This window comes from Felis catus, chromosome B2, assembly GCF_018350175.1.
Source record: "Felis catus isolate Fca126 chromosome B2, F.catus_Fca126_mat1.0, whole genome shotgun sequence".
Taxonomy (NCBI): Eukaryota; Metazoa; Chordata; class Mammalia; order Carnivora; family Felidae; genus Felis; species Felis catus.
This window is the reverse complement of record NC_058372.1, coordinates 42,104,363-42,124,797: the sequence shown is the minus strand read 5'-3', so window position 1 is coordinate 42,124,797 and position 20,435 is coordinate 42,104,363. Positions and strand designations below refer to the sequence as shown.

The 20,435-nt window shown below is 51.5% G+C and overlaps 2 protein-coding genes and 2 long non-coding RNA genes across 6 annotated transcripts; 3 read left to right on the top strand and 1 right to left on the bottom strand.

Moving 5' to 3' along the window:
• Nucleotides 1–511: 511 nt before the first annotated feature.
• On the top strand, nt 512–4,016 carry SLC35B2 (solute carrier family 35 member B2). 2 transcript variants are annotated; one of them, XM_023254020.2, is made up of 4 exons: nt 512–662; nt 1,198–1,391; nt 1,586–1,740; nt 2,462–4,016. In XM_023254020.2, the coding sequence occupies exons 1-4, from the start codon at nt 652–654 to the stop codon at nt 3,398–3,400; spliced, it is 1,299 nt and encodes a 432-aa protein (XP_023109788.2). In that variant the 5' UTR covers nt 512–651; the 3' UTR covers nt 3,401–4,016. The 2 variants fall into 2 exon arrangements, with proteins under 2 accessions (XP_023109788.2, XP_006931836.3); XM_006931774.5 differs by lacking the exons at nt 512–662; nt 1,586–1,740 and having other exon boundaries at nt 935–1,391.
• A 253-nt stretch (nt 4,017–4,269) lies between these two features.
• On the bottom strand, nt 4,270–10,304 carry HSP90AB1 (heat shock protein 90 alpha family class B member 1). Of its 2 annotated transcripts, none has more exons than XM_023254019.2 (12): nt 10,171–10,304; nt 8,580–8,726; nt 7,928–8,134; nt 7,674–7,833; nt 7,398–7,531; nt 6,979–7,287; nt 6,390–6,555; nt 6,021–6,211; nt 5,769–5,916; nt 5,381–5,649; nt 4,765–5,098; nt 4,270–4,644 (listed from the first exon to the last, which is right to left on the bottom strand). In XM_023254019.2, exons 2-12 carry the CDS (start codon nt 8,724–8,726, stop codon nt 4,535–4,537), a joined length of 2,175 nt encoding a protein of 724 aa, XP_023109787.1. In that variant the 5' UTR covers nt 10,171–10,304; the 3' UTR covers nt 4,270–4,534. The 2 variants fall into 2 exon arrangements, with proteins under 2 accessions (XP_023109787.1, XP_044913551.1); XM_045057616.1 differs by lacking the exon at nt 10,171–10,304 and adding an exon at nt 9,131–9,334.
• A 142-nt stretch (nt 10,305–10,446) lies between these two features.
• On the top strand, nt 10,447–11,993 carry LOC123385381. The gene is made up of 2 exons (XR_006597799.1): nt 10,447–10,662; nt 11,459–11,993. It is a non-coding gene; the product is annotated as an uncharacterized LOC123385381 (long non-coding RNA).
• Nucleotides 11,994–17,094: 5,101 nt separating this feature from the next.
• LOC109499681 lies at nt 17,095–20,143 on the top strand. The gene is made up of 2 exons (XR_002157099.3): nt 17,095–17,348; nt 20,031–20,143. It is a non-coding gene; the product is annotated as an uncharacterized LOC109499681 (long non-coding RNA).
• Nucleotides 20,144–20,435: the final 292 nt, after the last annotated feature.

Genomic DNA, 20,435 nt, shown 5'->3' with positions numbered 1-20,435 from the left:
AGGCCTGTCATCTCCACCTGGACACGAGGACGAGTAAGGGATGTGGGGAGAGCGTTCAGGCGAAGGCCTTTGGTGAATTAGAGGAACGGAGAGCAGGCCAGTGGGACTCTGCAGAGGGTGGGTGAGTGGGTGAGGTAGACGGGCCAGGTCATGCCGAGCCTGAAGGTCTTGGGGAGTTGGGACAGAACTGCAGCCCATTGGGGAAAGGAAGGAGGTATCTTCCCGTCAGAAAACGGGGAAGGGGTGGCGCAAGAGGAAGTGCTTGGGACGCACAACGTCAATGTCCCTGTCCCAAGAGGGCAGGGGCACCACTACCTCCCGGGTTGGTTGTGTGGACTTAGGGCGATGACGAAGCGGGGTGCGGGTGTAGGGCCTGGGGGCTCCCCGCCCTGGGCGGCCCAGCTCCCGGATACCGGGCCGCGTCTCCCTCCGGGCCGCGCGGGGGCGCTGTGGCCCGCCGGCGGCCCGGGGCGCTGCCTGGTCGCGGCTGGGGGCGGAGGGGCGGCCGCGGGGAGGGAGGCGGGAAGAGCGCGGCACTTCCGCTAGCCGCTCGCTCGCCGGCCGCTCCTGGAGGCGGCAGCGGGAGCGGAGGGAGCGCGCGGCCCGGGGACCGCATTCCCCGGCCCCCCTCCGCCCCACGCGGCCCGGACCATGGACGCCAGGTGGGGGGGCTAGGGGAGCGGCGGGCCCACGTGACCGAGCCCCCGGGCCACGTGACTGCCGCTGCTGGGCACGGAGGGGCCGGGTGGGGTCCCAGCTGCCCGGCGGCAGGCCCGCATAGCGGAGCCCGGGGCCGGCGGGGAGGGGCGGGGGGGGGGGGCGCGGCGTGGACTGGACTTGTCCTCCTTGCGAGGGTCCGGGAGTGTCGGGCGGAGGAGTTGGGAACCCTGGCGCTCCGGGATCCTGGAGGGCGGGGTGGGAGGAGGGGGCGCCGCCTGTAGCCCGAACGGCCGGCCAGCGCTGGAGGGAACAGAGGGAACCTGTGTGGCCAGAGGGGCGGGTCCGCCCCCGAGGAGGGAGGGAGCCCCGCCTGGCCCGCGCCGGCCCCCCCAGGAGAGAGAGAGAGGCTCTTTGTCCGGGCTGGGCTGCAGCTGAGGGGGGCGGGGAGACTCCGGGCCCTTCTCCAGTGTAGTCCCCTCTGGAGGGCCGAGTGGATGAGGAACGGCACCCTAATCCTTACGTCCGCTGTCCCCGCAGGTGGTGGGCAGTGGTGGTGCTGGCTGCGCTCCCCTCCCTGGGGGCAGGTGGGGAGACCCCCGAAGCCCCTCCAGAGTCATGGACGCAGCTGTGGTTTTTCCGCTTTTTGGTGAATGCTGCTGGCTATGCCAGCTTTATGGTACCTGGCTACCTGCTGGTGCAGTACTTCAAGCGGAAGAACTACCTGGAGACAGGTGTGTGTGCCGAAAGGGTGGGGAAGCGTGCCAGGTCCCTGTTACGAGTGCTGACCAGCAGTCCAGATTGGGATGTGGCTTGGGAAGGGAGGGAGGGATGCCCGCAGGCCTGACAGCAGGGCCGCTGGCTGCTCTGGGCCAGAGGAGGTGCTGGGGAGAATACTGGCTCTTGACCTCGTGTGCCTGTTTTTTAGGCAGGGGTCTCTGCTTTCCCCTGGTGAAAACTTGTGTGTTTGGCCATGAGCCCAAGGCCTCTGACGAGGTTCCTCTGGCTTCCCGGACGGAGCCGGCAGAGACCACTCCCACTTGGCAGGCCCTGAAGCTGCTCTTCTGTGCCGCAGGGCTCCAGGTAGGTAGGCAGGCTCTGCCTCTCTTCCTGGGCTGGGCCCCAGGACAGGTACGGTGCGGAACCAAAGTTTTCACCCTGCCAGCCCCCCGCGGTTTGCTGGCTGTGTTAACATGGCCCCCTCTTCCAGGGGGCGCGTAGTACCACCATCTTAGAGGTGGTCGGGATAACCACTGTCTTGTCCTTCCCCCTTCCTCTTGCCCTCTTGTGTGATTTCTCCTGTGCCGTTACTACCCTTCCCCCTGCAGTGATGTCTCGTATACTGCTAACCCACTGATCAAAGTTTGGGGAAGCCACGCAGCCCTCCCCCCACTGCTGCATGTGACAGGGAGCGAAGATACGGAGTTCTTGGCACTTTGGAGCAGGCACTACTAGTCCTACACGTGCCGCACAGGTGTCCAGTCTTACTCCCCCAATCCACTGAGGATAGACAGGAGGATACATGGGATGGAGTCTGCTTTAACGTACCCTCCCGTGGGGCAGACAGGGTCTGGGCCTGCCTAAAGCCTCTGTCATCGTTTCACACACACTCGATCCTTCCGAGGTGAATCCAGGCTTTGGAGGGGAGAGGAAACTTCTGGTTATTACAGAGGGACCAACATATGTATGCTGTCCTTTGAATCACCTAGACCTTTTCTGAGGAAGAGGGAGGTCGAAATCTTTCGGGCCACCTTCTCCTCCTCTTACCTTCTCGGTCCTCTTTCCTCCCCGCCCCTCCCTCCAGGTGTCCTACCTGACTTGGGGAGTGCTGCAGGAGAGAGTGATGACCCGCAGCTATGGGGCTACTGCCACCTCGCCAGGTGAGCGCTTCACGGACTCCCAGTTCCTGGTGCTGATGAACCGGGTGCTGGCCCTGCTGGTGGCTGGCCTCTGCTGCATCCTCTGTAAGCAGCCCCGGCACGGGGCACCCATGTACCGGTACTCCTTTGCCAGCCTGTCAAACGTGCTCAGCAGCTGGTGTCAGTACGAAGCTCTCAAGTTCGTCAGCTTTCCCACCCAGGTGCTGGCCAAGGCCTCTAAGGTGATCCCTGTCATGCTGATGGGAAAGTTGGTGTCCCGGCGCAGCTACGAACACTGGGAATACCTGACGGCCGGCCTCATCTCCATCGGGGTCAGCATGTTCCTGCTGTCCAGCGGACCGGAGCCCCGCAGCTCCCCGGCCACCACCCTGTCCGGCCTCATCCTGCTGGCAGGCTACATCGCCTTTGACAGCTTCACCTCAAACTGGCAGGATGCCCTGTTCGCCTATAAGATGTCTTCGGTGCAGATGATGTTTGGGGTCAATTTCTTCTCCTGCCTCTTCACGGTGGGCTCCCTGCTAGAGCAGGGGGCCCTCCTGGAGGGGACCCGCTTCATGGGGCGACACAGTGAATTTGCTGCGCATGCCCTGCTGCTCTCCGTCTGCTCTGCATGCGGCCAGCTCTTCATCTTCTACACCATCGGGCAGTTCGGGGCCGCCGTCTTCACCATCATCATGACCCTCCGCCAGGCCTTCGCCATCCTCCTCTCCTGCCTCCTCTACGGCCACACAGTCACTGTGGTGGGGGGTCTGGGGGTGGCTGTGGTCTTTGCTGCCCTCCTCCTCAGAGTCTATGCCCGGGGCCGACTAAAGCAACGGGGTAAGAAGGCTGTGCCTGTCGAGTCCCCTGTGCAGAAAGTTTGAGGGGCCTGAGAGATGAAGTCCAACAAGAACCTCACCATACCAGTTTTCCTCTCCTACTGTAACTTTTGAGGCGGCTGGCTCAAGGTCAGAATGCAGGCTTTTAGTATCACAAACCAGCTCTGCAGGTTGGGGTTGAGTCCAGGAGTCAGCCTTCCCCTTTGCCTTAAGTCACCCGTCCTCCAGTAGGGATTCTTCTGAGCCCCAAGGTAGAGGACCTTCCTCAATGGGTGGGAGGGGCTTGCCGAGAAGGCAGAAGCACCTTCTAAGGCCCCTCTCCAAATTCCCTGAAGTCTTGCCCTGTGGGCTCTGCCACCAACACAGCTGTGCTTGTCCCCTCCCTTGAATGGCCCACCCGTGCAGACTCCCTCCCAGAGACCTATGGAACTTACTCTGGTGAGAAAAGCACAAGTGTTGTAGGCTCCAAGTGCTGCTTTCCCGGGAGTCCCTGAAAGACGGTGCTGTGCTGGGGGAGAAGGACAGGAGGGCCCTACCCAGCACCACCACCCTCTGCTCCTGGATCCCCAGGCTCTGCTCCAAGAGCCCATTGCAGGTTTTGGTACTTTGGAAATGTTAACTTTTTGCTCTAATTTTATTTTATTAAATTAAATTGCTGCAATGGTCTCGAGTCCCGTGTTTTCATTGACTGAAGTATGTGCTTTAGGAAGGGGACAGAGTATTACATGCTGGTTTGTGGCCACCCTTTAGAGTCAATGTTGGGGGACTTCAGAACTGCTAGACGGTTACAAGTGACTTTAGCTTTCAATGTACCAGAGTAACCGATTACCAGGATGAAAGCAGGTACAACTTGAAATAGGAAAGCAAAGGAAACGCAAAAGGCACCAGATCCACTTTACAAGGGAAAGCAGAACTGTATAAAACTGTATTTTCTTTATTTTGCATACTTTAACTTCAGAACAAAATAAACAAAAAACCACAGTACACATCCAAACCCCCCGTCAAATATAGGAAGGGATAGGCCTGAGGACCTTGTATCCTGCCTCAGACAAAGACAGGAGGGGAAAAAAAAACAAAACACTAGACATCAGCAGAAGGAACCAGGTGAACTGAGGCCACTCAGGGCTGCTGGGAAGCCATGGGGACACTATACAGAGGGCACAGGTCTGCAGGTAGAAACTAATCTACTTCTTCCATGCGGGATGCATCCTCATCACCCTCAAGGGGAGGGATCTCATCAGGAACAGCAGCACTGGGTTCCTCTGCAGTTACTTCGTCTTCGTCAATACCTGTTAAGTAGGAAGGAACGCCACATGAATGTCAATCCGAATACCATTAAGTCAAATCTGTCCCTCAGAGACCAGTTTACCCAACTCCTAGCCACACTCTGGTATAACAAAGATACTCACCCAGGCCTAGCTTGATCATGCGGTAAATTCGGTTGGAGTGGGTCTGGGGATCCTCCAGTGAGAAGCCAGAAGAGAGCAGTGCAGTTTCAAACAGGAGCACCACCAGGTCCTTGACAGCCTTGTCATTCTTGTCCGCCTCTGCCTTCTGCCGTAGTGTCTCCACAATGGGGTGGTCAGGATTAATCTCCAGGTGCTTTTTGGCCATCATATAACCCATTGTAGAGTTGTCCCGAAGTGCCTGGGCTTTCATGATCCGCTCCATGTTGGCCGTCCAGCCGTAGGTGCTCGTCACAATGCAGCAGGGTGAAGACACTAGCCTGTTTGAGATGGTCACCTGTGCATAATGACAAAAACTTATGTTTACGTTAAACCTGATTACCATTTCCAAGCTAAGATGATGGTATGTTAAGTTCTATTCTCAGAAGAAGCACTTCATCGTTCCCAAATATTTATAAAAATACCAACCTTAAACCTGCCTGGTAAAAGCAGCGCAAGGGGAAAGCAGCTCTGCACAAATTAGGCGACCTAAAACTACTAATTGTGTAGCACCACAAGATTCTGAGGGAAACCGCTCTAAAGCGTTTACAAACTACATCCCAGTCCCAGAACTGCTTACCTTCTCAACCTTCTTGTCCAGTATTTCTTTCATAAGTTTGCAGAGGTTCTCAAACTTGGCCTTGCTCTCTTCCATTTTCTTTTTCTCCTCTTCATCCTCAGGTAGCTCCAGGCCCTCCTTGGTAACGGAGACGAGACTCTTCCCATCAAACTCCTTGAGCTGCTGCACGCAGTACTCATCGATAGGCTCAGTCATATACACTACCTCGAAGCCCCGCTTCCGCACCCGCTCCACAAAAGCGGAGTTGGCAACCTGCTCTTTGCTCTCGCCTGCAGGGTTGAGAGAGACTCAGGGATCAGAATGCCACCTGCCAGTTCCCAGGTATTCCCAAATGTCCTATTTCCTTATACCCTCACGAGGCTTTGATCAGACCCAGGCTCCAACATACCAGTGATGTAATAGATGGACTTCTGGGTCTCCTTCATGCGAGAGACATACTCCGAAAGGGAAGTCATCTCATCTCCAGACTGGGAGGTGTGATAACGCAGCAGCTCAGAAAGACGGCGCCGATTAGTGGAGTCCTCATGGATTCCAAGCTTCAAAGGTGGAAAGAAAAGGATCTTACTTGTAAATAATCTGTTACTCTCTAGGTGAATGAAAAAACCCATCCATCTTAAGTAAGCATTTGCTGCTTCCGTACCTTCAGGTTTTTAGAAAATGCCTCATAGAATTTCTTATAGTTCTCCTTGTCTTCTGCCAGTTCAGAGAAGAGCTCAAGGCACTTCTTTACGATGTTTTTGCGAATGACCTTCAAGATTTTGCTCTGCTGGAGCATTTCTCGGGAGATGTTTAGGGGCAAGTCCTCAGAGTCCACCACACCACGGATGAAATCTGCAATCAGGGAGAAAATGGGAGTTAACGTAGACAGGGTCATCTAAGTTCAACAGGACCCACTTTCTCACTGAACCTGATTTCAAAAAAAAAAAAAAAAAAAAGACAAAACCTCCATTTCCTGAGAACACTATAGGACTTTACCCAACCAACTACATTCGGCCAAAAGGACACTCACTGAGATACTCCGGTATCAACTCATCACAGCTGTCCATGATAAACACACGGCGGACATAGAGCTTAATGTTGTTCTTTTTCTTCTTGTTCTCAAAAAGGTCAAAAGGAGCCCGACGGGGGATGAACAGCAATGCCCTGAATTCCAGCTGACCTTCCACAGAGAAGTGCTGAAAGAAATTCAAAGCAAGCCAATAGTGTATTTCAAGACACACCCTTAAATCCCAACATCACATCATTCATTGAATTGTCTGGAACAGAGTTCTTCCCTAAGCACTGATGACAGAACAGACATCATAGGACCTCTTTTGAAAAAATTAAACTCCTATGCCCCAAACTGATCCACAATGGTACTGCTATGTATAATCCTGGGATTAATGAGTTAACAGTCCTATCAGGAACCTGCCACAGAGACAAAGTGATGTCACGGAGATGTCCTTTCTTTACCCTAAAAAGGTCATCAACAAGTGAAAGGACATGGATCCATGGCATTCAGTTCCCACCACCAAACAGTTGGGCAAGTTCCATGGTCTGCTACCAACAACCCCGTTCTGCCTGCTCTTCCTATTCAATCAACATGCAAGGCTTCTCACCTTGACTGCCAAGTGGTCTTCCCAGTCATTCGTAAGGCTCTTGTAAAACTCTCCATATTCCTCCTGGGTGATGTCGTCAGGGTTTCTGGTCCAAATGGGCTTGGTCTTGTTCAGTTCTTCCTGATCAATGTACTTCTCCTTAATCTTCTTTGTTTTCTTCTTCTTGTCCTTCCCACTATCATCCTCCTCATCTGAGCCCACATCTTCAATCTTGGGCTTCTCCTCATCATCTTTATCTTCCTCTTCTTTCTCACCTTTCTCCTCCTCTGCCTCATCATCACTGATTTCTTTCTCTCGTTCCTTCTCCAGCTGAAAGTACAAAAGACAGTAGTTCCAGACTTCAGAAACCAAAACCGGGGACCTTGGAACTCTCCGAAAGAGCAGACATACACATGAGGAGTACCACAGTCCATACTCACATAAAGAGTGATGGGATAGCCTATGAACTGTGAGTGCTTCTTCACCACTTCTTTGACACGTCTCTCCTCTAAATATTCTGTCTGGTCTTCTTTAAGATGGAGGATCACTTTGGTGCCCCGGCCAATGGGCTCACCTAGGAGTTAATCACAGAGTATAAAAACTGAAGCTAAATGCAGACCTGTCATCAACGACTCCACAGGTAACACCCTCAAGATCTCCATTACAGGTTTCCCCAGAATTCTAACCCAGACAACCTAATAGGAAAGCCGTCTTACCATGGTCTGCACGTACAGTGAAGGAGCCCCCAGCAGAAGACTCCCAGGCATACTGCTCATCATCGTTGTGCTTTGTGATAACAACCACTTTCTCTGCCACCAGATAAGCAGAATAAAAGCCAACACCAAATTGTCCAATCATGGAGATGTCCGCACCAGCCTGCCAGAAAATTTTACAAACAAGTTTAAAACAAAACAGCAAACCAAACATCCACAAAAATGGATGGCGTGCACCTAGCTGAAATACCACATACCTGGAGAGCCTCCATGAATGCTTTAGTGCCCGACTTGGCAATGGTCCCCAAATTATTTATGAGATCGGCTTTGGTCATGCCAATGCCTGTGTCCACTAGAGTCAGAGTGCGTTCCTGGGGGTTGGGGATGATGTCAATTTTGAGCTCTTTACCACTGTCCAGCTTGGAAGGGTCTGTCAGGCTCTCATACCGAATCTTGTCCAAGGCCTGAAAACACAAATCTCATTTTTACAATTCTGCTTCCTAAAAGCCCAGCTCTTCGTCCGAAAGAAAACTACTTTTTATTCCCAAACAGCATCAATTTTGATTACCCACTCCCAAACTTGGCGTGTAAGAGCCACATACAGTTGGGGCACCTGACTCTTGATTTTGGCTCAGGTCATGATCTCAGTTTGTGGGTTCAAGCCCCGTGTGCTGGGCTCCATGCTGACCGCTCAGAGCCTGCTCGGGATTCTCCCTCTCTCTGCCCGCCCCTCCCTCGCTCTCAAAATAAAACTTAGAACACAAAAAAGAACCATTTACTGTTACAATAGCCCATCTATCCACATCAACGTTTTTAGAATAGCAGCCCCACAAAATACCAAACCGCCCTTCTCTCTTTTCCGGAGTGCTCTAAACAAAAACCACAAATGAAGCTGCCCACAGCACTCACATCAGAAGCGTTACTGATCAACTCCCGAAGGAAAATTTCCTTGTTGGAATAAAAGGTATTGATGATGAGGGACATGAGTTGGGCAATTTCTGCCTGGAAGGCAAATGTCTCCACCTCCTCCTCTCCATGGTGCACTTCCTCAGGCATCTAAAATGAGAACAATCAAGAATTAGAAAAGAACCGGATGGCTCCACATTTAACACTTCAAGTTCACCCTGGTCACAGCGGAAGACTCCAAGAGACTTAGTCCAAGCTGTTTTAATCCAGGTAATGAACGTATTCCTCAAAAACCGTAGCGCCTTTTCTTTCAAGACTTCTCTTAGTGGGAATCCAACTTAGAAAGAAAAATAAAAAGCTGCTTCAATACAATACACAAGGTCAAGCTTTTTGAAAAGGTATTTTGAAACCAAACTGCTCTTAACTGATCCGTGGGACCCAAAACCTCAGCATCACCTGGTAGGCTGTTCAAAATACAGATACTGGGCCCATCCCAGGAATAGGAATAACAACTCCAGGTAATCCAAACTCAGGTGAAGGAGAAAACCACCTACCACGTGTCCACCACCTTTTTTGTTACAAAATCCAATAGCCCAAGATGAGCGGTTTTGTGTTAAATGGCCAGTAATCCGGAATTGGCTCTCTTCAATTGAGAATCTCCCACATCAAAAGCTCACGTGGGATTGCTGCCTCACAGGATAGAAGATAACCCGAGAGACCGGTGAATACCCGCCCAAGAGGCTAAGACAAAGAACGGATAAAGCACCCCTCAACACATGTGGCTACAATATAGAACGAAACCAAACACAACTAAGATGGTGGCCGTAGACGGCTGGGCAGACCCTCGTCACTGCCGGACATGCGTTGGCCAGGGCCACGCGAGGAGGGGGCGCCACCGCGCAGCCTCCCTTCGCCCCAGCATCCGGGCACCAGGGCGGGGCGCTGGGCTCCAGAAGCTTCCAGAACAATCTCAGCTCTCTGGGAGGGGCGGGGGAGGAAAGGGCCCATGAATCTTCCAGAGCCTGCCCCCTCCTCTCCCCTCCCCCTCACCGGGACTGCAGAAAAGCTCTGGAAAGAAAGAACGGCAGGCCAGAGCCGGCCGTAATCGTTCCTTGCCGAAGAACCTCACATAAAGGAATAGAAAGCCCTGGAAAAATGCGTCCCACGGAAGAGATGGCAAAGCCAGGCCAGCACCAGGCTGTGCTGAGTCACGTCCAGCGCGCACACCCACCACCCTCGGGGACCCTCCGGCGCCCCGTAGCCGCGTCCGGAAGTGGAGGGGCAAACATGGCAGCGTCCCGGGCCGGCGCGGACACCACGTGCAGCTGCCCACTACCCCAAGCCCACGCCGCGGCCCACCTCCCCCCACGGCCAGTTGCCGTCTGAGGGAAACCCCGCACCAAAGCACGGACGAAAAAACTAGCCCAACTCTCGAGAGCCCTGTCCCATCCACACCCCCCAACAATTCTGAGTTGACCTATCCCAAGACCGCCCCAACACGACAAAATCTAGGCTTTGAAAAGGAAACGATGGACGAAACCAACACGTAAGGACAATCCAATCAGAAACACCTGAAAAAAACCAATGACCTTACCTTCAAGGAGAAGAGCTGTAAGCACGACAGACCAAGGTGAGCAGGGACTAAGTCCGGCTCAAAATCCGCAACAAGGCTGCGCGGGGGTGACTCAAGAGAGCGGCTGTTCGCCCCCAGTGGCTCTATATACGGCGAAGCACAGACCAGCTGCCCGTCCCCGAATCCCTCCGCCTTAAAGGAGGATGCGGGTCAACCCGGCACCTGCCGCTGCCCGCCCACCTTGACGTCATGGTCCAAAATAGGGGAGGGGGCGGGGAAGGGCGGAAGCAACCGGTCTCAGTCTCCGCCCTGAGAGCACGCGCAAGTACCGCTTTTCGTGGCCGCATCTCCGCACTGCCAAGGCTCGACCACCGTCCAAGAACTAGAGATTGAGAATGCTCACATGACATAAACGAGGGATCTAGTGGCAAGGATCCCACTGACCTCCCTATAAACCTCTAATACAGGCGCCTCCACACATAAGTGTCCTGGCCAAGAGGAACACCAAAAAAGGTGGATAGAAAGGCCAACCACTCCGACCTCGACTCCCAGGTTCCACTTCCTTGCTAGAATCTGCCCTACAGCCCAATAAGGGAAAAGGGCTTTCCTTAGGGACAGTACACAATTCGAGATCTAACTTCACGCAGCCCCGGGAGCCCGGTCCTCCCTCGGGGAGGAGAAAGAGCCAGCGCTTTGCAGCGGGGCGTGGCTCCTGGTGGGGGGGGAAGGGCGCCGGCTCGGGCTAGCAGTGGGACTCTTTGCCCGCGCCCGGCGGAAGGAGCGACGACGGCGGTACTGCGATTACTTCCAGCAGTTTCCAGACCCGCCTTGGCGGTACCGCCCCCACCCCGCCCCTTTCCTCCAGGCTCCGCCCCGCCCTCTGCGGCCTGGTCCTGTCTCTGCAGCTGCTTGTGTTACCCCCGAGGAATCGGCCGGGGTCCCCGGGGAGCAGGGGATGGGCTGTCCCAATCCTATTTACCGTCTAAAGCCGCTGGCGGGACCCTATTATCCACCTGCCAGGCCCAGCTAGCTTGGCACTCCCTCGGGAGTGGGATGGAGCAAAAAGGGAGTGATTGACCTTCCCCCAATCCCTTCCCCATCAATCACATAGCACAGGGCTGTTGGGGCGGCTGTGCTGACGCGCCTTCAGCGAGCGGAGACTGGGGACGACTTGGCCACCGGGGGGACCCTCCCCAACTCCTGCAGTCGCCCACGTGTGTAGAACACAGAGACATGCGTCTCCCCAGCGTGAGCATATCGAGCTGTTTTCTCAATCTGGTTTCGTTTTTGGCCCTCTTCGCTCCTGCAGCTGCCAGACCGGAGGAGCAGAGGGTCTCCAGGGACCCCTGCAGGGTGGCAGGGGCTCCTGGAGGGCGCTTGAAGACGCTTCCCAGAGAGCAGCCCGTTGAAGGCTGCCAGAAATTGTTCCTCTTCAGATGTGGCGCCAGAGCTCCCAAGCCGTTAGCCTGCCCAGGGAGCTGTGGGACGCCATACTTCGCTTGGCTCTACCCCTTTTGCGTGCCCTTCAGATGGAAAGCTGTCCTTGTCTATCCAAGGCCTCATCTTGGAATCCTGTTGGGCCCACAGCTCCTCCGGAAGAGAATGGCCACTTCCTGCTCTGTGACATTGTAGGTGTCCATCAACTGCTTTCTTGGCCCGCTGTGTCCGCCACTGGAATGCTGGGGAGGGGTTCCTCCCCTCCCTCACCCCCACCCCCAGCCCCACAGCCCTCCCTCGTCAGCCCTGGTGCCCCATCTTCCTTCCTTTGTATTTTCTTTATGTGTTGAATTCTGAAGAATAAAGGATCCTTGCTTTCCTCATCCTTGCCCCAGGCTTAGCACCACCCCAATTGTATTTTTCCCTGCTCTTCTTTCCTTCCTTGTGGTGTGTGAGAAGCCGGTGGCTGGGAGAAGTTAATGGGTTTGGGAAGCGGTATGGGTGCTGCTCCCAGAAATGCCCCAGGATTCTCTGTTCCTGATCTAAATCTCAAACCAAGAGTGTCCTCCCTCAATATACCTTCTTTTCCTCTGGGCAGAAGGGCTCTAGCTAATGAAACATCTCTCTAGTTGACAAAAAGCATTCACACCATTTCACCATCCTGTGAAGAGGTAAAAGCGAGTCTCCACATTCTGTGAACTGGGGAAGCAAGGCTTCAATGAGGACAGTGAGCTCAGAGCCTTTGTTGCACTAACCCTTGCTCCCTGCTCCAGGAATGGAGTGGGGATGCTGTCTCCCCTCCCGGGACCCAAGTCCAAAGCAGAGCAGAAATCACATGCTGATCAGTATTAGGACCAGAGACTCCTCGTGGGTCTCCTAATGGGAAGATCTCAAATCTTGCACTAGCACAGAATTTCTGGAAGGCTTCTCTTCTGGAAGCCTTCTTCTACTCACTGACACTAACTTAAGCTCCCACAGGGAGTGCCTGGGGATGCAAAAATGCATAAACAAGACGGAGGTTTCAGTCCACAGGGCGCTGTGGCAGGCACCTCAGCCTGGGGAAGGGGCAGGCTTAGGGCCAAGGCTAGTCAGCCCATGACACAGGTCTATTCCCGGAAGAGGGAAAAGCATGGAAAGGCACAGCCCTGACAGAAGGACCATAGCCTAGGAGCCCCTGAAGGAGGCGGAAGAGCTAAAAGTAGCCCTGCAGGCAGGGTTCAGGTCACAGAGGGCCACAAATGCCATGTTAAGATGCTCTGACCTTAACTTAGAGTGGAGGAAGCCATGGAGGCTGTCAAAGCTTAAAACCCTCTAGATCTCCGGAGTCCTATTCCCAGGAGCACTTGCAATGCCTATTGCTTCCAAGATACCCTTTATTCCTGACCAGGCCTCAAAGACCCAGCCCAACCTTCTGTCGTTGGAGGGTAGCCAGTTGAAGCAAGAGTTGACCAACTGTAGCCTGCAGCTGGTGGGCCTGTTGCTTGCTTTTAGGTGGCTTATGGGTGAGAATGGTTTTTACATTTTTTTAATTGTGGACAAAATCAACAGAAAGATACTGTTTTGGCCTGTGAAAAGTACGTGAAATTCGGATGTGTTCATAAAGTTTTACTGAAACATAGCCATCCTTGTTTGCATGTTGTCTTTGCCTGCATTTATGCCGCAGTGGCAGAGTTGATGGTGTGGCAGAGACCATAGAGCATGCGAAGTCTAAAATATTTACTCTCTTACCTTTTACAGAGAAGACTTACAGACCCCTAATCTAGCTAAAGCAAAATGGGGTCTTGGAGGATGCACAGAGACTTAGCTGCTGCTCAGAATAGGAATTCTCCCAATTAGGCTGTGCCACTGGCCTTTCAGGGGGATCAGGGAGGCCAGTGAGGGGAGCTAAGAGGCAGTAGATGAATCAAGCAACCAAAGGCATCGGGACATCAGAGGTTGTATACGAGTGAGGGGTAGCTCTGGATCCTTAACTCCCAGAACAAACTGGCTTCCGGAAGTCAGTGGCTGCCAGATGTGTCCTGTCAGTTCTGGTTCCTCCCAGTTCCATGACGCCTATAATCTCTGAACTCCGGCGGGGGTGGGGGGGGGGGAGTGGGGAATACCCTAAACTGACATCCTCACAGGCCAATGGACCTGATGTTTAGAGATGTGGGACAATTGAGCCAGTCTGCATGACCAGCCTGGGCCCCACCTCTTTGCCTCAGTTTCCACATCCTGTTGGGACATGAGAAATCTCACAACTCTCACCCACTTGATTGTTAGTACTATGCTTTTTGTTTGTTTTTTTTTTGTTTGTTTGTTTTTTGTTTTTGAAGAGTTTGAAAAGCAATTGACTTTTGTTTATTGGTCCTACAACTTGGTAAACTACCTTATTAATTCTTAATTTGTCTGGGTTTTTTTTTTTTTTTATTTATTCATTTTGAGAGGGGGGAGGGAGAGAGAGAGAGAGAGAGAGAGAGAGAGAGAGAGAACACCAAGCAGGCTCTGCACTGTCAGCACAGAACCCGACATGGGGCTTGAACTCACGACCCGTGAGATCATGACCTGAGCAGAAACCAAGAGCCAGAATGTTAACCGACTGAGCCACCCAGGCGCCCCTGTTTTTTGTTTTTTAAGTACAACCCTATCTATCATCTGAGAACAATGACAGTTTGGAATCTCCCTTTCTAATCCTTGTATCTCTTATTTCTTGTTATACTGCACCAGCTAAAACCTGCAAGACAATGATGAGTGGAAACAGTGATTCTGGACATCCCTATCTCATTTCTGATCAGGAAAGGAATGCTTTTAATGTTTCACCATTGAGCACAATACTCTTTCTATTCCTAAGTTGTTACAACTTTTAATTGGAACAAGTATCTGAATTATTTTCCTGCATCTATTGAGACTATTGTTTTAAAAAATTCCCTTTGCACGGGGTGCCTGGGTGGCTCGGTTGGTTGGGTGTCTGATTCTTGATCTTAGCTCATGGTCTTGCAGTTCGTGGGTTCAAGACCCACCCTGAGCACACACGCCGGCAGTGTGGATTCTGCTTGGGGTTCCAATCTCTCTCTGACTCTCCCCTGCTCTCTCTCTCAAAATAAATAAATAAACTTAAAAAAAATTCCCTATGGGGTGGTGCCTGGGTGGCTCAGTCGGTTAAGCGTCTGACTCTTGATATGGGCTCAGGTCACGATCTCACGGGTTTCTGGGACTGAGCCCCGCTCGGGCTCTGTGCTGACAGTATGGAGACTGCTTGGGATTCTCTCTTCTCCTTCTCTGCCCTTCCCCTTGCTTGCATTCCCTTGCTCTCTCTCAAAATAAATAAACACTTAAACATTTTTAAAAAAATTAAAAATTCCCTGTGTTTACATGTTTAATTAATTAACAGACTCAGTAATATTAAACAGAATTAGTCTATTTATTTAAAATTTTGATGAACTCACCTATAAAATAGCCTGAGTCTATTGTTTTCTGTATGGAAACATTTTTTTTTTTTTTGTAATGGACAAACTATTTTTTTAATGTTTATTTTTGAGAGAGAGAGAAACAGAGTAAGAGCAGGGGTGGGGCAGAGAGAGAGGGAGACACAGAATCTGAGGTGTCAGCACAAAGTCCGATGTGGGGCTGGAACTCACAAACCACAAGATCATGACCTGAGCTGAAGTCAGACACTTAACCAACTAAGCCACCCTGGTGCCCCTGTATGGAACCATTTTAACTAAGGACTCAACTTTTTTTTTTTTAAAGATTTTACTTTATTATTGTTTCTCTAAGATTTCATTTTGATGTAATCCCTGCACCCAATGTGGGGCTGGAACTCACGACCCCGAGATCAAGAGTCATATGCTACATTGACTAAGCCAGTGGCACCCCTCAACTTAAATGATATAGGACTATTCAGGTTTTCTACCTCTCTTTGAGTCAATTTTTCTGGATGTTTCTTGAAAGCTTTATTATGGCATACTCTTTTCTTTGATGATCTTTTCAATCTCTATTCTATCTAAAGTAGGTCTTCTTTTTTATCCCTAAAATTGTTTCTCATGTCTTATCCCTTTTTTCTCATGATGAGTTTCACTACAGGTTTGTCTATTTTATTTATATTAATGTTCATATATTTGTTTTCTGCTTCTTCAGTTTCTTTACTTTCTTTCTTAAATTTCCACTCAATTTTTATTATTTCTTTCTTTGGTTTGGTTTTGTTCTTTTTGTATTAGCTTTAATATTTAGCACATTAAATTATAGACTTTCCCCTTTTTTGACATAAGAATTTAAGGCTACAGATTTATCTTCAAGTACCATTTTAGCTATATCCCATGTTTCCGTATATAGTATTTTTATTATAATTCAGTTTTAAGCATTTTCTGACTCCCCTTATGGTATCTTCATTGATCAGCTTAAAAGCATTTAACATACTCTTTTGTATTTGAGATTTCTTTTGAAATGTGGTTAATATGTGTAAAAGTCCCATGTATGCTTGAAAAAAATATATGTTATCTAGTTGTTGGATAAAAGTCTAAATATGTTAGGGGCGCCTGGGTGGCTCAGTCGGTTAAGCGTCCGACTTCAGCCAGGTCACGATCTCGCGGTCCGTGAGTTCGAGCCCCGCGTCGGGCTCTGGGCTGATGGCTCAGAGCCTGGAGCCTGCTTCTGATTCTGTGTCTCCCTCTCTCTCTGCCCCTCCCCCGTTCATGCTCTGTCTCTCTCTGTCCCAAAAATAAACGTTAAAAAAAATTTTTTTTTAAAAGTCTAAATATGTTAAATCTATTAAGTCAAGCCAGTTAATTGTGCTGCTCAAAGCAAACAAACAAACAAAAACACTTGGAGACTCCCCAGGACATAGTTTGGAGAAGGCAGAAGTCAAAAGTGGGGAGATCATACAAGGGTAGGGAAAAGGCAAGGTGTTCGCATTTTCCGAGGTAGAATGATGGAATATGGGGGCTGAAGTCACAGGAGGAAGACCACTCTGGATAGAAGGGGGTCAAGAATCTGTTTTAGGCATAGTATGGGGCACCAATGAGAGAATGTCCAGGAGACAGAGGCTGATTGATGGTTGAAGTCATGGGCAAGAACAAAATTTCTCAGGGGAGTGTGGTGAAAAAGGCCAGAAGTTATGATCTAAGCCAGTCTGAAATAGTAAATAGGGCATTTTTGGTAACCTACTCTATTAATACACATATGCGTGTGTCTTGCCTCTCTGAGGGCCTAGTATTGGTGACCTGAGGGGTGTGACTGAGTCCTGCCTATCTTTGTTAACCCCAAATTGTCTGTAGTCCTCCTGATGCCCACCAGGTGTCCCTTTTTGTCTTGGGTGTTGTTCAGTGTTCCCAGGTCCCTTTGAATAAGAGGGTAAAACTTGGGGTGCCTCGGTGGCTCAGTCGGTTAAGCATCGGTTAATCATCTCAGTTTGTAAGATCGAGCTCCTCGTCCAGCTCCATGCTGACAGTGCAGAGCCTGCTTGGGATTCTCTGCTTCTCTCTCTCTCTCTCTCTCTGCCACTCCTGGCCTTCCCCTCCCCCGCCTGCTGCTCAAGCGCGCGCGCACACACACACATTGTCTCTCTCTCTCAAAATAAATAAACATTAAAAAAAATAAAAAGGTAAAACTTAACCCTGAATCAAGAGTAGATTTCAGGCCGGGGAAGGTGAGGGGGCGGGGTCCACCACAAACAACCCTGACCTACTTAACTGTTCTGGCTGCCACCTGTCCTGCCCCAGGCACAAGGCACTCTCCAAGAGGCAGTTCTCACCTGACTGGATTTCTGGGCCTGGTGCCTGCACCAGGTAAGGGATTGGCAGGGCTGTGGTAGTGCGACTGGGTGATGAAGAACTCATAAACAGGAGAGACTGAGATGAGACACCAGGCCTTTGCTGCTTTCACCTGGGGAGGGTTACATGGGAGTTCCAGATCCTAGGAGGCTTGGGATCCTTGGCGATGTGAAAAGAGAACTGTCTGGAAAATTTTTTTGAAGGCAGGGGAGAAAGGTATACCAGGCCTGCATTTTAGTGCCACACTGTCACTGGAGGCCTGGCATGTCACCTCCTTCAATGTCTGGAAATTCTTCCGTCTCTCCATTCTGTCTGCATATCTGACACGTGGACAGAGACAGAGATTTGCGTATACCCAGTGCTTTGGCGGTTTACAAAATATTTTTCCACCCTTTAACCATTTCAGCTTCGGAAACCATTCCAGCGTTTCTGGACTACAATGGGCACAGCAGTAGGCAGAACACGGGGTTATTGGGAGATGGTTAGGTGACTACACATCTCAGACGTGAGCGGAGTAGTGGGTGAAAGCAAGAGTTGTTACGATCTCCGAGTTTAATGGCCCAGAGAGAGGCAATGCCAAGTGTGACTACCTTTGCTTCACAGACGAGCAGCTTCGCAAAGAAAAATGCCTGACTCAAGGTCACCCGGGCTTACCGGTCAGTGGAGCTGGCCTCAAGATGACCAATCTGGTCTCCCACCCGCCACGGTGCATGTGTGAAGGGCCGCAGGTCCAGGCAGCACGCGGAACGGGTGACATCACCGCGCCCCCCTCCCCCGCCCCTGGGCGGGGCTGAGCTGACTCCCGCTCCTGCGTTCCGCCCCCTGCGTCCGGTCCCGGTCCCGCCCCGGCCCAGCAGTTCTTGGGCCTTGCTAGGCGGGGGCCCATGGGGCGTTTCTCCCTGGGAATACCTAGTGTGGGGGAAAATGAGGTTCGGCTCACAAGGCTCCGGGGGCTGAAGGTGAGGCGAGGAACAGCGAGCCGCTTAGATGGGGGCGGGGAGCGCACCATGCTGAGGCTCGTCCTAATGTTTCTTGGTGCCGCGTGTCTCACCACGTGTCTCCAGGGTCCTCATATCTTGCATCCAGGTTCTCTCACAGACTCCCTAAATCACCTTAGCGAGTCCATACACACACACACACACACACACACACACATATATATATATATATATAGGTCACCCCGTCTTAGGAACAAAGATCTGGGCCCCGGGGGATGAGTGATTTGTCCTGGGTCACACAGGACAGGCAGGCCCTCTTTGGCAGGCCCAAGAATTCTAGGCTCTGAATCGGAACCAACCCCACTGAAAGCCCCCCCCCCCCGCCCTTTGTGGGGTCCTAGTGACTCATCTCGCATTTGCCCTGCAGTCTGGGGCCAGAATGCCAACCGGCTCATTGACGGAGCACCACGACTGCCAAGGCTGTGGAGAGCTCTGGGCGAGCACCTCCTCTCTCAGAGGGGACCAGCGCAGGAAGCCTGGTCATTCGGAGATTAGCTAGAGGAGCCCAGCTAGGACACCTACCATTATGAGTTGGAGAGGGGGGACGTGGGTTGTGTTCACGTGAGGTGTCCATCTCTACACTCACTGCCAACTTGCCCTAGAAACCAGATGGGCCTCACTGCCAGCCTGGCCTCCCTGTGGGACCACAATGGCTGGCTGGCTTCCCTCAGGCTGACACTCTTCCTGCATGTCAAGACTCAGGTTTCAGGCAGGGCCTGCTGCCCAGAGAACAGGGCTCTTCGAAGTGATTCTGCATTTCTCTGCTCGTATCCATTCTGAATCATAAGCGTCGTTTAACATTCTGATTATTGGTCTTCCCAATAGCTGGAATTTTCCCTTCAACCCCTCGCCCATGATACTCCCTCACCACGCTCTTTCCAGATTAACCTCAAAGAATAGATACACAGATATATTCTAGTTTGTCAGCTATACCAGAGGCTTGACTTCTATTTTTTAAGGATCGCCGCCGATTTTACTGGGGCTCTTCGCTTTTCCAGAGTTTAGAGCCCCAATTCATCACAGGTTAAACAAAAGGGGAATTCCGATTTTGCAGTGGCAGCTACCCCAGGGTGGCCAGCAGCTAAATACAGACTGACGCTTGAGGCAGAAAGGGCAGATGGAAGGAAGATGGTAATGAGCAAGTCCTGGGAGAGCCAGGGACACCTGGCCGATTCTCATGGTCAGCCCTTCCCCATCTCACAGGAAGCAAGTGCTAGAGGGAAAGTGGTGAAGTCTCATAGCAGAGGCCTGCCTCACGAGGCGGTGGTGCCTTCAGAGCGCGTACTGCGGTCAGGAGCCATCACTGCAGAGGGCTAGGCGAGAGACCTGGGAGTTGTATTTTCTAACCCTCACCTCTCCAGTCTTCAGGTGAGGTCAGGAGAACGGAAACAAGTGAGACTGCAAATTCCTGGCGTTTGCATTAGAAAACATTTTTTGAAAAAAATACTCTAGTGATTTGCTTCAACATCAATCTGAGTACAGAAGGAAGGAAAAGTGAGATGATCTGAACGTTTTTTTCCTCCTTCAAATCATGGACGGGGTTGAGAGAAAACCACTTCACGCCCATCTCTATCCCATGAGCACAGGCAATGAAGTGAGTGCCACCGCACAGCTGAAGACAGGCGTGTGAAGACTGTGTGGCAAGGGACAAGCAGATGCAGTGAAGGAAACAGCTTTTTTTTTTTTTTTTTTTTTTTAGGAAACAGCTTTTGAGGACCTCTGGGAGCCAAGGAAAGCACTTGTAGCTTGAAGAGTGAAAACATAAATAGAATGTGACCCTAACTTGAAAAACATGAATTCGATCGCTTCTCAGCCTTTTGGCTAAGATCAAGTGAAAAACACGAATTCTGTCTAGCAGCTGGAGTAAGTAAGGTAAGAGCATGACAGAAGTCAAGTCACAAAAGTTCCCAAAGCTCTGAGGTACAGAAGGGGAAGGAACTGCATGAACTGGCTGTCACTGCTGGTGGCGGTGGAGGACCAGGAGATGCTCAGCATGTTCCAGGGAGAGAGACTAACGTAACATCAAGTCTGGCTTGGGATCATTCTGTGGCCATGCATGGGATGGTCTGAAGGACACCTGGGCTGGAGTCCGGAGAGAGCAGAC